At 40.6% G+C, this 16,608-nt stretch overlaps 1 protein-coding gene across 2 annotated transcripts; it reads right to left on the bottom strand.

Annotated features, from left to right (window-relative positions):
• Positions 1-221: 221 nt before the first annotated feature.
• LOC125003843 (cadherin EGF LAG seven-pass G-type receptor fmi-1-like) lies at positions 222-16,297 on the bottom strand. Of its 2 annotated transcripts, XM_047578071.1 has the most exons (16): positions 16,224-16,297; positions 15,786-15,872; positions 15,271-15,378; positions 15,075-15,188; positions 14,397-14,490; positions 14,190-14,308; positions 13,718-13,891; positions 9,047-9,210; positions 8,684-8,835; positions 8,288-8,595; positions 5,051-5,161; positions 3,681-3,869; positions 2,385-2,524; positions 2,125-2,190; positions 1,116-1,152; positions 222-1,027 (listed from the first exon to the last, which is right to left on the bottom strand). In XM_047578071.1, exons 1-15 carry the CDS (start codon positions 16,269-16,271, stop codon positions 1,140-1,142), a joined length of 1,887 nt encoding a protein of 628 aa, XP_047434027.1. In that variant the 5' UTR covers positions 16,272-16,297; the 3' UTR covers positions 222-1,027; positions 1,116-1,139. The 2 variants fall into 2 exon arrangements, with proteins under 2 accessions (XP_047434027.1, XP_047434026.1); XM_047578070.1 differs by lacking the exon at positions 16,224-16,297 and having other exon boundaries at positions 15,786-16,014.
• Between the last annotated feature and the right edge of the window lie 311 nt (positions 16,298-16,608).

Below are 16,608 nucleotides of genomic sequence, written 5' to 3'. Positions count from 1 at the left end.
CCATGATTTGAGTGTACGGTTCTGCTTAAGAGGAACAGTACCACAGGTCCATCTTTATACAAATGAACATGCGCATTAGTGTCTTGTCTAGTAAAACAAAGCCTTCCTCAAACTAATAACTGCAACCGTGCATCAACTCATGAGTTTGTGGACAAAAAAACAGAAACTAGATTTTTTTTTTTTTTTAAATAAAGTTTGTCATTTTATTGTCAGACAAGCAGTGGATGATACCAAAGTTTTATTTGAGCTAGAGATCACAACCTGATTTATGTTGAAGTGAGTTTCTGCTCTTAAAGGTGATAACAGCTGCATACATAATAAATAATAAAAAAAAAAGCAAATGCATTTTCCACTAACATGAACAAAGATTATTTTATTTGACAGAGAGGCTGCGCACATTTTACATTCAGTCTGTTCTCATAAAGTGCTAGATGAAACCACTGAGTTAGGAGGCTCAGGTGGATTTAAGGCAAGCATTTAAAAATTAAACCAATTAAATAAATTAATCAGAATAAAAGTGAAGTGAAGCACTTAAATTTAACTCATAACGGCCTTAAAATTGTCTTAAAAAGTCTTAAATTTCACTTGTTCAAACCTGCAGAAACCCTGGGAACATCCACAAGTAATTTTTCGAGGCGAAACAGAACTTCCTGGTCCATTTAAGGAAAATAACAGCTGTTTCTATTTATTTATTTTAGTAGAAAGAAAACCAAGTCTAATGTTAACTTTCTCTTTTTGGTTTTAGATAGAACAAAATAAATGTTTCTGTTTGTTGGTAGGATTTAATGAAGAGTATTTTTTTCCAGTTTTAAAAACAAACTTGAAATACCAAAAAATAAATAAATAAAATACACACATCAGAAGACCTCCTCTCCATCTGATGTTGAGATAATAATTCATTTACAAGAGAAAGAGATTCAGGCAGGATTCAGATTTACGTCGCATCTGTTTGAAGGCTTTGAAAGCTTCTCCCGTCCAGAGTTCATAGGGAAGACACGTGGTTGTCATGGCCTGTGTCCTTATTAGCCTGCAGACACAAGACACAGCTCAACAACATGTCCACTACCACCATCTCCTGACATTTCCACCCGGCACTTTTACCGTTTGTCATTCACCTGATTCCAAGGATTAGCAGCGCCCTAAGACCAGTACCTGAAACATAGGAGGAAAACTACATTAGAGTCTTTACAGCAGCTACGTCAGGGCAGCAATAAATGGAGCCGGGTCAGACGTGTTAGACGTCCAGAAGTCAGCTGGTTAGGACAAGTTTCAAACCAATACAGACCAACGTCATGAGAAACATGCACTTTTTATTGCAAAAATGCGCCTGAAAGAGTGGCTACATGTCGCCAGTAGCTCCATGATGTAAACATTTTTAGGTTAATCTCAGTGTGTTAATGGTTGTTTTTTTGTCTGATTTGTTCTTGTTTTTCTGAGCCTTGGTCGTTTTTGTGCATTTTGTATGTAGTTTTTTTCTGGACTTTTTTTTTTTTCAATTCAATTCAATTAAATTTTATTTATATAGCGCCAATAACAATACAAATAGTCTCAAGATGCTTCACAAAAACCAGCCTGCAACCTCCAGAGCAGCCTGAGGGCGATGGTCTCAAGGAAAAGCTCCTTTTTAACAGGAAGAAACCTTGAGCAGAACAAAGTTCATATGGAGGGACCCATCTGCCGAAGAGACACCAGGGAGTGAGTCATGAGGAGCGCTTTGGAGACCTGGTTCATAGGACCACAGTACGTCGTTTGCCGGATTCAGACTCCACGGGTTGACAGACTCCGATGGCGTTTGCATCCCTCCCTCAGCGGACAAGGAAACACCATTAGACACAATCCATGCCGCTGTTGCTATGCAACTAGTCAAACAACCCCATCACCTCAAACATTTTATTGAGAAAATCTCAGACAAGTTTTAAATTTCCACGTTTTTTGTTTGACACATTTTTAGGTCTCAAAAAGAGGATGGGTTCGGGAAAAGAGGACGTCTGGTCATCTTAACGTCGTAGCCTGACATTCACCTCCGCAGAAATGTAACTACGCACCACAGGGATGCAGAGAAGCAAAGAGAGCTGTGATTGGTCCGTTTGGTAGCAGCAATCAATTATTCCTCAGACAACTTACATGTAGTCTTCAGAGTCAAAGTTGCCTTTGCCTGGTTTTTTGTGAGGTTTCCCCTTCATCTTGGACCTGAGCAAAATAAAAAAAAAAAAAAAATCATTATGACGGGAGAAGGGAATGACTGTAATCCATAGTCCCTTAACATAAGACAGTATAATACTATATAACAACACAACAATGCATGTAAGAAAAAAAAGAGAAAAGCAACAATAAAAACAATGAAAAGGCAAACTCAGAAGAAGAACACCAGACTCCAGTCTTACTCGCAGAGAAGGACGCCGGTAATGATGAGTGCAATGAGGGTCAGGCCCAACAAGACGCCCAGAGCGATGAGCAGGGGCACTTCTCCACTCCAGTCGGAGTCGGAACTCTCAGGCGTCATCTCCGTTACCACCACCACCACCTCGATAAGATAAGATGATGCAATTGACATTTGCCCTCAAGACTTCTGTGTACTACCTCCCTACAAATGGACATTGCCTCCATATAAATGATTTTGGTTTAGTACCACAACACAAAATACTGGGAAGGCGCATCCTCTTCAAGAACAAATTTGTATATTAACCTCATCCTGAACTCCTTGTTGAGTTTCTGAGTCCTGCTCAACGAGTTGTGTGAGTTGCTGATGAACACCAACACATGTGCCCATTTATTGTGCGTTCCATTTACCTCGGAGGGCGGAAGTCGGCACTGGGAATGACGTCGCACTTCAGTTACCCACGTTCCAGTTACAGAAGTGGGAAAACTATATTAAACTAAACTCAGTATTTCCATTTTTTGAATGCAGAGTGAAATTTAAAATTCAAAATATTCTCGAACTATGAGTTTTTTTTTACTTTTTACTGAATTATTTATAGTGGTGAAATCTACAAGACCACACAAGTCAGAAGTTTATAAAAATATTCAAATTTTCTAATTGTTAAATTTAAATGTAGAAAGAAATTCACTCTTAATCCTAGTTTGCCACGATGGTGTTTCACACTGTTTTGGTTTTACGAACAAAAACTAATCAGAAGTGCTAATAATCGGAATATTACAGGAGCTTCTAATTACTGTTTACGGACGAGGCGGCCACCTTGGTAACTCAACTTGGGCATAGTGAGGATTCTGTGACTTTCTCAGTAGGAAATCTGACTTCGGGGGCATTCCAGTTGAAAATACCAACTTGGAACTCGGAAATTCCGACTTCTGAGTACAAATGGGACGCATGCTTAAACCTCAACTCCTCCACTGGTCCTTTAGAACGGAATAAGCTACTCAGGTGAAACACCTTCGAGAGACTCGAGATGCCAAGCTGCTCCTTGTTTCAGCAGATGACAAAAACAAACCTCCAGCTGAACCAGTAACTATCAGGTATTCAACCTCACTCATCCCATGGCTTATGAACCGCAGGGGTGTCATGGAGGAAGCTTGGGCCATCAGGGATCTTCCTCCATTCAACCTACTGTCAGTTATTCTTACAGCTAATATGAGTTTTCTCTAAACCTCCTGAGTGTTGTAACCAGACTCTTCTTAGATTTAGTCATATTTCCAAAGACATAAAAGTGATCTCATCTTACTTCCAGCTTGGCTGTAGCCTGTAGTCCTCTGCGGTCTGTGGCATTCACCTCCACCGTGGTCGTCTTTCCAGCCAGATCCGCTACAGAGACCACAGACACCTGCCCCGTGGACGAATCCACCTTGAAATGAGATTCATCTGACACAGAGTAGACCAGACCAGCCTCATCTCCAACATCAGGGTCTGAGGCCTAGAGGAGGACAGAGGAGGACTCAGAGGATGGTAGGACCATAGTTTACAGTAAAATAAATAAATTGTCTGATGTGTAAAGTTGAGTATCACCAGTTTGAAGGATGGTAGCTCCACAGTTATCAGGGACAAAGATAAAATTCTTTATTGATAGAAATTAAATGTGGTTCGTCTCAGTTAGCTTCTTGGTATTCATAATGAGTTTTCTTAGGGTAGAGGAACATTAAAGTATTTACATTCCCCACATTTCTGCATAAATATTAGTCAAAACTTTAGAGGATTTTAACAGAAATTCTGAAAGTAGACAAAAGAGATCCAACTCAAACACATGAAACAGAAATATTATACTTTGGTATTTGTTTATTAAGAAACTAAGTGAACCATTTGTGCGGCAGTAACCGCAACTAAATGTTGTTTTTGGACAAAGAGCAGCGTCTTTGTCCATCACACCATGGTGTTTCATCAACATTAACATCAGCCAATGAGAGAGAGGCCTTTAGCTGCTTAGAAGTTCCACTGGGTTCCTCTGGGACCTTTCCCACTATTATGGAGTGATCTTTGTTGGTGGACCACTCCTGTGGAGGGGAACAGTCGTCTTAAATCTGTGTGTCTCTCTGTGGATTATTTGTGGCTTCCAAACGTTTTAGAGATGGACAGGTTTTGGAACCTTTTCCAGCCTGATGAACAACAACAACTCTTTTTTCTGAGCTCCTCACAAAGCTCCTTTGTCCATTGCCATCATTCACTACCACAAACATGTGTTGTGAAGATCAGACTGAGACAAATCCCTGATTTATTTAAACTAAACCATTGATGGAAACACTTCTGAACACATGGACTCTGATTGGACCTTACAAAAAAAGCCACTAGATCCCAAACTGATCAAGTATCTGGACCCAAAGCCCCCCACCAACTGCATTCACAGGTGTGTCAGAAGGCCCATGTCCATTCTCTGATGGATACACTACACACTACTAGGATGGTAGTTATAATGTTGTGTCTTATTGGTTTATAAACCATACACATTAACCTCAGAGCATGACTGCAGGAGGGTTTCACCTCAAAGTAAATGATGACTTCTTTTTTTTCACCTGCCATAACCCCAAAAAAAAAACAACATAGGCGACAAACAAACGTGTAATGATGCTGTATTTCCTGATAGCAGAGGCCAGGTGTGGTTACCTTGACGTAGGTGACTGGGGTATTAGCTGATGCGAGGCTGAACACGGAGGCTTTGTAGACGTCAGGGGAAAACTGTGGAGCCTCATTAACATCCTCCACCTGAACTCTGACCTGAAAGAGAGACAAAGAGAGGACTAACTTTTATATTCCATCCTCTAAAGAGGTTTATGTTCAACGAGATCACAAGATGAGAGCGGCCACATGAGGCTTCAGAACAATTTTAATGTTCGTATGTCGCCTTCAAGAGAAAGGATCCATATGCTCCTGGTGTGAGACATTTTTATTTTAAGAGGTGTTAATGTCAATTTTGTAATCAGGAAAATTAACAGAGAAGTGGTTCAATGACCCTGTCCACACTCTGAGGTGTTGCTGTATACAGTTCTGTGCAAAGGTTTTAGGCAGGTATGGGGTGGAAATGCTGTAAACTAAGCATGCTTTCAAAACTATAAATAATGAATGTTTATTTTTATCCGTGTAAAAAAAAATGCAAAGTGAGTGAACAAAAGAAAAGTCACATCAATATTTGGTGTTACTACCCTTTGCCTTCAAACATCAGCATCAATCCTTATAGGTGCACATCCTACAAAGTCAAGGATTTTGTACGATCATAGACACAGTGGTCGGCCAAGGAATCTTAGTGCAGCAGAGTAAAAACACATCAAGATTATTTCCATTTGAAATCTGAAGATATCCAGCAGTGACATCAGCTCAGAACTGGTAGAAACCAGTGGGACCCAGGTGCACCCATCTACTGTCTGGAGAAGTCTGACCAGAAGTGGTCTTGCAGCCAAAAGTCCACCCCCCTGACATGGAAATAAGGCCAAAAGACCAAAACATAGGAAATGGGCTCAGAAAAGGGGAACAGCTGGTGCTCTGGACTGATGAGTCAACATGTGAAATATTTGTCTGTAGCAGAAGACAGTTTGTTCATTGAAGGGCTGGAGAGAGCTTCAATAATGCGTGTCTGCAGGCAACAGTGAAGCATGGTGGAGGCTCCTTGAAAGTTTGGGGCTGCATTTCTACAAATGGAGTTGGAGATTTGGTCAGGATTAATGGTGTCCTCAATGCTGAGAAATACAGGCTGATACTTATCCATCATCAGTACCATCAGGGAGGAGGATGATTGGCCCCAAATTTATTCTGCAGCAGGACAAAGAGCCCAAACATACAACCAAGGTCATTAAGAACCATCTTCAGAGTAAAGAAGGACCAAAAGTCCTAGAAGTGATGGCATCTCAACATCATGGAGTGTGTCTGGAATTACATGAAGAGACAGAAGGATTTGAGGAAGCCTACATGCACAGAAGATCTGTGGTTAGTTCTCCAAGATGTTTGGAATAACCTACCAGCTGAGTTCCTTCAAAAACTGTGTGCAAGTAGAAGAAGTGATGCTGTCTTGGCAAAGGGTGGTCACACCAAATACTGATTTGATTTAGATTTCTCTTCTGTTCATTCAGTGCATTTTGTTAGTTAATGAAAATAAACCATTAACACTTTTCACACCTGCCTACATTTTTGCACAGTACTGTATATACTTCATAGTTATTTAAATGGTCCAGATGACTGCCACAAGCTGAAACCTAGTGATGACCTTTAGAGTCGTGACCGTTCTGCTGTTCTAATGTTTACCAGGTTCACCATCCTATTTGCTGTTTAGGCTTCTGCGTCAATTTGACCCTAGCGTCATAGCTCGACGTGCTCCTTCCCAGAAATGCAACTACGCGTTGCAGGGACGTAGACTGCAAAAGTAGTGATTAACCTGGCCGGTTTAAAAAGATACAGCCAACATCGTTTGGGTGGAGTTGTTGCAGAGTGAGGCAAAATCGAAGTCCTTTGCAATCACAATAATATTACAGGGGAAAACTGCTTGAATGGTAGCCTATTCATTTATTTCATAAGTGCAATCCCGCAGGGGAGAAGCGCACTTGGCACCAATTTAAGTTGAAATATAAAACATTGTTCAAACAGGTCAGATCTTGGCATGTCATATTGATCATGTTTTACACTGTAAAGTAAATATTAAGTGGTTGTTTTATCGCCAACATAATGCTGTTTTCACACGCATAAATGTCTTCTCATCTATGTCATGTTCTGTTAAATAATTAAGCCTGTTTAAACTAACACAGACTTCTACTCAGCCAACAGAAAGAAGGCAGGTGCCCGTAAAACGGGTGGTGGTCCAGCACCACCACCTCTAACGGAGGCACAGGAGCCCTAAGCCAGAATATTGGAAGGCCAGTGGCTGAGGGAATCCCTGGAGGGAGTTCATCCTCTGAGTCCACCCCAGAGAGACACTAGTGCCTTTGTAAAATGTAACAGGCCTATAGATATCTTTTTGAAGCCTATTCATACAAATATGTATTTGTCTTTTGTGTCTTTTTTTTTCTTTTGTCCTAACAGATTCTAATGGTGCCACTCAAAAAGATAATTGTCTGGAAATGCTAAAACATCTCTGCCTGGTCTGATAACCATCTCCCGACGAATATTTAATTCTCTGCGCAGTAATGCTGCACCTTCATCCACGGGATCGTCGTCAATAGGACATGCCATGTTCGTGAAAAAAGTCGCTCGTAATGGACTTCTGATATAGCTACTGACTCAGATTTTTTTAAATGATTTTTACAGACGGCAGAACAAGGCTACGCCAAAACTCGCCTGCTGACTGAATGAATGAAAGAGGCAATCAATTGGCGTGTGTGGCTGAAAGAGGGTGGAGACAGAGGGAAACTCGAGGTTCATTGAGTAAAACCTGGTCCCGACCAGGTTAGGTTCATGGAGTCTGTTACTACGGTTACTGACCGAGAGTTTAAGTTACCTCTCTCTGTAAAACAGCCTAGAGTTATCCCACTTTCTCTGGTTTGAGTTACCTCCCTTTGTGAAACAGAAAACTCAGAGTTTCCCTCAATTCAGGGTTAATAAACTCAGAGTTTTCACTAAACCTGATTTGTGAAATGGAGCCGTTATCTTTAGAACATGCACGGGTTGGACACTGACTTGGTGGATAGGTATAAATATATGAATAATAAACTGGACTGGTCTGATAACACATTTCCTGTAAAGGAAGGGACAATGTCGCTTCCTTTTTGGCACGCTGTGCAGGACTCAGGACATTTCACAACATCATGATTGCATCAACCTTCACCTACACCGTGGATTTGTGTTGTTGACACAGCTTTTTGTTGCATTAGTACAAATCCAGTTGTTTCTGTGAGGTGAGGTTGCAAATAAATGTCCTACCAGAGCCACTGCTGACGTACTGGGGCTGCTTGTGTCCACAGCCTCCACGTCCAGGATGTACCACTCCTGCTGCTCCTTGTCCAGTGCTGTTCTGGTCGTTATGGCTCCACTGCTGTTGATGGAGAACAGTTCTCTGTACGTTCTCAGCTTGTAGGCGATGTTGTAAATGCCGCTTCCCGCTGAGGCCCGCACCTCCCCAACGACAACCCCCTCCGGCTGGTTCTCAGGCAACTTAAAGTGGTAGGAGGAATTCTGGAAGGCCACAGTCTCCACCACGCTGATGATCCTCAGATTCACTATGACATGAGCTGCAGGAAAACATTGTGGACTCTTAAACAGGTTTACAAAGGATTGCCGTCTGCACTCAGGACAGGGCTGTAGGCATTGATTCCTTACCTGTGGAGTTGAGAGGAGGCACGCCGTTGTCTTTGGCCATGGCTGTCAGCTCCACTGTGGTCTCCTCATTAACATCAGAAATGGCAGAGGTCAAAGTCACAGCCCCAGTCTCACTGTTTAAGGCCAAATATGGAGAACTTCCAGCAGAGAAACTACAACAACAGAAAGAAACACATAACAGATTTTATTTCAGTACAACGAAACAATGAATTATCACACGGTAAAGTACATATATACACACTTGAGCAGTTTTAAAGGGAAAGCTTGGAATTATTCTCACATCACCCACATCTCTAAAAAATCTTCTGAGTCTCTGAACTTTACCGTATAAGAGGTGGTTGTGGAAATCTTTCAGCCACTCACCTGTAGCTGATGACTGCATTTTCCCCAATGTCCCGGTCGGTGGCAGACAGTGTCAGCAGCAGCTTCCCCTCCTCTGCGTCTGTTACTAGGCTGCTGGTGTAGGTACTGGAGCTGAACTCAGGCCGGTTGACATCGGTGAGACTCACTCTGATGGTGGCGGAGCTCTGGTGGAAAACAAAAAACATTTAGTTGCAGTCTGGATCAGGTGCACTTGTTTCTGAGTCCCTTCATCATTCATATCAGGGTCTGTGTGTTCATCAGGTCCATTTATCTATAGGGGTGGGCGATATGACGATATTAAATCGTGAACGATTATAACGTGAAGACGATCCGTCAAACTGTAGAGATCGTGGGATCGTCTAGGGCAAATAAATTTAAAAAAATATTGCGGGCGTTAACGTTACAATTTACATCACATCTGGGGTGTACTGTTAAATAATTTGTGTTTAATAAAAAATATTTAATAAAATAAAAAATAATGTGTGCCCCACCCACGCCCCCACCATTAAAATCGTAACGGTGATTAAAAGGACAACGCAGGTGTACAAATTATAAATGTAAAACAATGTGTGTTCCATCACCCAAAGTCGTTTGGTCCAGAAAGCTCTTTCAACCGGCGGGGCTTTTTTTTTAACAGTGCATTGTGTTCTATCAAAACGCAGATTAATCCACCAATACACAAGGCTCGTGTGTCCTTGTTAAAGTTTAAATTAAGTCTCTAGGTGATAGTATGCCTGAGTAGTAGACCTTTAAAAAAATGTTTTTTGCGTGTTTTTTTTTTTCTTTTTTTCGGTCGTCCCATTCATTTTCAATGGAAAAATCAATGGGACTTACGTCGCGAAAAATTCGAATTTCGGAAAGAAAAGTAATAGCATACCGATCCCGATCGAACCGCACGTTTTGATATATAACTCGTCAGTTAAGGGACGAAAAAAGTGAGGAAGAGGAAAAATAAAAATAAGTAAAAAAATAATAAGAAGAAACGCGGGATAACAATAGAAAAAAAAAATAAAGCTGACTACTTCACAGATTTCGCCTATCGCGGGTTCTTTTTGGAACGTAACCCCCGCGATAAACGAGGGTTCACTGTATTAATAAAAACGATATTAAAATAATATCTGACGGCATTGCCATGGTAGTGGTATCTTGCCGTACATATGAAAAATAAATGAGGACATTTCTAGCGATCCTCTATAAAGAAACGGTTAAATCCCAACCGGATCTCACAGTGGATGTTAAACTGTCACGAAAATAAATGTATTTTTTGGTGTCTGCCGATTTTTCTCAAATATTCATGCCGTTCGAAACGAATTTCAAACTGATATATTTCAATTGGAAGTTATTTCGTGCTATGAGGACGACTGTCAATGTGACACTGCGCAATGAAAGGGTTTGATTTTATTTCATTTTTGAACCTTAATTACAACGGAACAGGACGTTTTATTCACCAGATATTCCTCGATTAATGTGAAATACGATACACGATCGTGTATCGTATTTCACATTGGTTAATTAATTTAGACTAGATATGTAATGGTCTTATTTCGGTTTTGAATGTAACGTCAATATTGCTGCCGGATTCAACACTTTGAGATTCGAAAAAAAATGGTTATTTGTTGTATCGGTTTCTTTATACAGGACCGCTAGAAATGTCCGCATTTATTCAATGCCGTCAGATATTATTTTAATATCGTTTTTATTAATAATAATATTATTATTATTGTAGAAATGTCATTCCTTAGTCCCTGACCCCTGACCTCTGACCCCACCCACCTCCCTCCCCAGCTCCACCCACTGTCGGAAAGCATTGACTGTATGTACTGGTCGGAAAGCGTTTTTTCTGCCCTTTCTCCGCCTAGCCCTCTCCAGGACAGGTAGGATGTGTCTCTGTCCTGTTAGTGTTTTGTGAGCTAATGCCTTACTTTGCTTACATGAAGCACATGGTTTACGTATTAAAGCAATGATTTTGAATGGTTTCAATCATTAAACGCAAGAATATGGAAACAATCTAATTTGTGACTTAAAACTAGCCGTGTCTTGTAACTTTCATGTAGCTAGCTTAAGCCACCTACGGGTAATCTGCGCTGCCTGCATGATATGCCGTAACACAATGTCTCATTACGCTGCTTTAAACAAAAAAACGTGCATATGGGGTGAAGATGCCAGACTCAGGACTTGGTTCATTGCACCTTTTGAAAACTCATAGTAACTTATATCTATTAATAATAGTGTCATATTCTTGTCACTTTACTTAGAGCTGATAAATAGCACTTATGATATTGCATAGCTGTTTATAACTGTGTGCTGTAGGGAGATGTATACATTATTATAACTTTATTACATATACTTATAGCTACAGATATAAAGGACTATAGTAGAAGTCAAAATTCATTATGCATCACTATACACATTTAGCAAAGCAAAGTAGTTATGATGCATCATAAAACTAACAAGTGACTAGGCAGATACTAACATATGTATAATGCACTACTCAGATTAAAATTATAATCATTTATAACCAGTTGTCATAATGCATCATGAAGTTGGTTATGACGACTTGTGAATACGTATAGATGGTAATAATGACCGTTATCATGCTTTATAGACACCTTATAAAATATTACGAGTGCATTCATAGGGAATTATAAATACAACCTTCATAGAAAGTGTTACCACTTTCTGTTACTACTCTTGCAAGAGTGCACTTTATTAGAATGTTGTTGTTGTTTACCTTAAACTTGATTGTTTTCACATGCAGGCAAAACTGCGACTACTTGAAATAAAATCTATTGAGAAAGTTCTTTGGACTAAATTGTTTGTTTTTCATTTTTCAATTTAAGATCGTGATAAAATCGAAATCTTGATTTTATTTAAAAAAAAAATCATGATATGATATTTTTGCCATATCGCCCACCCCTATTTATCTATAACTGTTTACCCTGGAGAGGTTCACAGGGGTGGAGGTATATCCCACCTCTCACTGGACAATTATTATTAACAGCAGTCTGTCTTCTGGTAGTGCAACCGCTCCTTAAGAAACCTGGCCTTGATCAGAGTGTGCTGGCCAACTTCAGACCCATCTCCAAGCTGCCTTTTAGACAGCTTTATTGAGAGTTTTTAATGACATCCTCCTGACATATTATATCTTCCTGACAAATGACTTTGGTGATTTTGTTATCCCTGTCCCGCTGGACCTAACCGCCGCCTTTGACACTGTGGTCCATAACATTTTAATTGCTCGGTTACAATACCCAGTGGGCATTTACGGTACTGCCCTCACCTGGCTGAGGTCTTATCTGGCGGACAGGACCATGCATGTAAGCCTTGGTGGTTCTGAGTCTTAGTTTTTTCACCTAAAGCAGCTGGTAAAGGTGAAAGCTTTTTCTTACTCATCACTTTCATCACATCCCAGGTGGATTACTGTAACGCACGTTATTTTGGGGTTGGCCAGTCCTCCCTTGCACGTCTCCAAGTGATCCAGAATGTGGCAGTTCGTCTCTTAACTGTAACACGAAAGAGAGAGCACATTCTGGCCTCTCTCCACTGGATGCCCGGTCACTTCTGCTCGGTGTCTCAGGTCAGCTGATCAGCTGCTCCTGCAGGTGCCAAGGTCCAAGCAGAAGCTCAGAGGGGACAGAGCTTTTTCTGTTGCTCCTCCTAAACTGTGAAACAATCTACCCCCTCACTGTCTATTTATTAAACCATTTATTAAAATCTATTTTATTCCTCCAGCATTAGGGTCTGCCCTTCTATTATTTGTATTGTTTTATTGCTTTTAATTGTTTTATGTCTTGTGCTCTTATCTAGGTACAACACTTTGTCTCTGCTGTAGCTATTGTTTAAAGTGCTACTTAAATAAAGTTGAGTCTATCCATCTATTTGTTATGGGATTGGTCCTCATTAGCTGCTGCCTTGGTGACTACTACATTTCCTGAGGTCCATAAAGGACGTAAGATATATATTCATCCATCAGTTTTGGGGTATAAATGTGACTCGTTTCATTTTCATATACACTAGTAATAAAAAAAATGTATACTACACCAACATACTTATGGTAGTATGCATAATATTTATGTATTATTAAGGGCAGTGCAGAGGTGTAGTGGTTAGCACTAACTCTTCACAGTGAGGAGGTTCTGGGGCCTTTCTTTGCAGACTTTGCATATTCCTGTATTCTTGTCCTACGTGGTCTGTGGTCCTCCAGGCCAAAGGCATGGAGTGGATGTATGGTCAAATGATACTGGAGGTAGGAAGCCGGGTCAGCTGACTCTGTGATGTCCTTTAATCAGAAACTCTCAGTCTTAAAAGAGCTTTTAATCAAGTTTTTATTGTATATTTTGTGCGCTTTATTGTTTATGGTTGCGGTTGTTGTTGTGGCCGTGGTGGTGATAGTTGTTGTGGTTATTGTGATGGTTGTGGTAACAGTTGTTGTGATGGTTATTGGTGTGATGGGTGTTGTGGTTGGTTGTAATTGTAGTGCTTGTTGTGATGGTTATTATTACCGTTGTGCTTGTTGTTGTTGTGGGATTTGTGGTGGTTGTTGTGATGGTTGTAGTGTTTTGTTGTTGTTTCAGATATACAAGTTTGACTCTCCTGGTCATACAGGTCATAGTTTAGGTCGACACTAATTTCAGATCAGCTCTAATCTGTTTTTATTTCATAAAAACATACCTGGTCAAGATCGGTGGCCGTAGCTTTCAGCACAACAGCACCAACAGGAGAGTTTTTCATAAGCGTGACGTTGTAGTTGGTCTGATCAAACACTGGAGGGTTATCATTCATGTCCTCAACAGTGACGACCACAACAGATCCAGCTGTTTTCAAACTGTTGTTGGTCTGAGCTGCCTGCAGAGAGCACAAGGAGAATTAATCAGGCTGTATTCTTAACAAGTGTGTCGATTACATTGTTGTAAGCTACACATTAATCACACTTTGACTCGGAGCTAACTAAGGTCAGTTCTCTGGTACCATCACAACATTTGGAGGAAGGAGACTGTAGACCTGTGTTGGTAGATACAGTGCTACCCCCACCCTCCCATCATTCATCCCTCCTCTGCTTCTCTTTTCATTAAACTTTCAGTGATCATTAAACTATCTGCAAACCTGGGACAACATGTCTGGCTGTATATTATAAGGTCCTTACCTGGATGCTGATAAAGATCATATTGCTGCGTATCTCCTCTCTGTCGAAGGCCGTCAATACAGATATAACTCCACTGTTGGGGTCGATGGCAAAGTTTGATTTATACTTGTCTGGGGAAACTAAACAAAGAGAAATCATCTGTCAAATATTCAGGTTAATACTTTTTTAGAAAAATCTTTTGTATATGTACAGTACGTCATCATGTACCAGCAGCGATGCTGTAAATCACAGTCTCGTTGATCCCGAAGTCTCCATCCTGAGCCTTAATCGCCTCTGGGAAAATTGCAGTGAAAACTCCAATCTTAAATACACGTGAATACAGAAGAAACAATGAATGGAATTAAAGAGAACACACATGTTGACACACATTAAAACACACTTGCAGTATACACCGACCAGGCATAACATTACGACCACATTACTGATATTATGTAGGTCTCCCTTGTGCCTCCAAACTGTGATTCATCAGAGAATGGACATGGGCCTTCTTAGGGTGTCCTGTGGTGTTAGTGGGAGCCTTTGAGGGGAGGGGCCTCTGTGGATCACCCCACAGATACTTGATCAGTTTGTGATCTAGAGGATTTGCAGGCCTGTTAAACATCTTGTGCTATTCCTCGTGTTTTGTTTTTTTCAGTTGTTCCTAAAGCGTTTTTGTGTCATTGCAGTGGGGTACCTGGTCTGGTCTAGGTGGGAGCTACATGTCTAAATAACACCCACACGAATTAATGTCAGGTCCAAACATTTCCCAGCAGAACACTGAATTGTCACAAGGTGATTTAAATGTTATTTACTTCTCTCGTCAGTGGTCATAATGTTGTGGTTGATCAGAGTATTTCCATGTGTCGGTAAGTGACTGAGAAATGAAAGAAAGTTCATGAGGGTCACCTGATTTTCTGGAACAGAGGCTTGGTACAGATTGTGGCTGAAATAGGGATTCATGTTATCAAAGTCCTCAACGTTGATCACCACCGTCGCTGTGTCATTCCACCCCGAGTCATCCTGCAGACAACACAGACAGATCAGTCACTTTTTGATAAAAACCACATGCTGCGAGATGCTTTGTGTCGACTTGTCATCTCACCCGGGCCGTCACAGTGAAGTTGTACTTTGGGGCAACATTGTAGTTAAAAGGCTTCTTCAAGATAAAAGCCCCCGAGTCGGTCAACATGAAGTCTTCAGTATCTGGTTCCTTGAGAGAGAAAGTCATTGTCAGATTTACACACAGAATACTAAAAAGCAAACTTAAAACCACTAAAAAACCCTTGAGACTGATGATGTCGGTTCATCTCTTTCCTTCCTTGGACCAGTTCTCTGTAATATTTCAGTTACTCAACATATTAATATAATTTTTGCCTACAATCCACTGTCATTCTAGTATATTTTTTCTACTCTATTTATACATTTGTTTGTTCTTGTCCAATTTTGTTGTGTGCTGAGATGTGCAATGACAATAAATTCTATTCTATTCTATTCTATTCTATTCTATGGACTGTTCACTCCAGACCAAGCCAAAAAGCTTGACTTGCTGCCCAATATATCCCAACCACTGGCAGGCACCATGGCAACCAGATAATCAATCAACAATGGAGATTTTACCAGTGAATATGTGATTCTGTTGTAGTCTGCTGAGATGTCTCCGTCTTCAGCTTTCACCCTAAGAACCTCTGTGTCCAGCGGGTGTGTCTGAAACAAGAAGAGTCTGGATGGTCTACAGTCATGGAAACAAATACACACATGCATGTCCTGTAGTTCCTACAATACAAAGGTGAATCATATACATGGAAATAAGAATTAAATTCATGGCCGGTCCTTCTTGTTTATTCTCTGAAACACTTGCATATGTATTTATTTTCTCCCTCTATTTTTATTGTTTTATTTATCTTTTCATTCCTAAAGCCTCAACGTCAAATCAGAATTGGCCTGAAAAGATTCCAGTTCGAAATACCATTTATTAGGACATGAAACAGCTGTACTGTATCTATCCATCAGAACAAATGTGTCCGAGACGTCTTGTAACAGATTTCATTGACCCACCTCAGAGACAGTTTTCTCGTAGAGCTTCTGTGTAAAATTTGGGCTCATGTCATTGATATCATTTACTTTCAGAGTTCGCCTGTTGTTGATCTGCAGAGGTAAAAACAAAAAACTGCATAATTTGAAATATTTCATTCTTACTGCATGGACAGGTATTTAACTTTGTACTGAAACACTGGACACGTCCACCCACCTCGTCGTCACACATGATAGAATAATACAAGAAGCCGCCAGTCTGCAAGACATGAACAGAGTGGACTTAGAATCAGGGCACGCTGCAAAACCAAAGCTGAAGATGTGAAGAAACATCAGCCTCGAGAGATTCATTCAAATAAACTACCGTCACAGGATGAGTTAACACAAGGACTCACTCACTGTAGCTGTA

Source organism: Mugil cephalus, chromosome 2 (genome assembly GCF_022458985.1).
Source record: "Mugil cephalus isolate CIBA_MC_2020 chromosome 2, CIBA_Mcephalus_1.1, whole genome shotgun sequence".
Taxonomy (NCBI): Eukaryota; Metazoa; Chordata; class Actinopteri; order Mugiliformes; family Mugilidae; genus Mugil; species Mugil cephalus.
The sequence above is the reverse complement of the archived record's forward strand: the minus strand, read 5'-3'. Positions and strand labels throughout refer to the sequence as shown.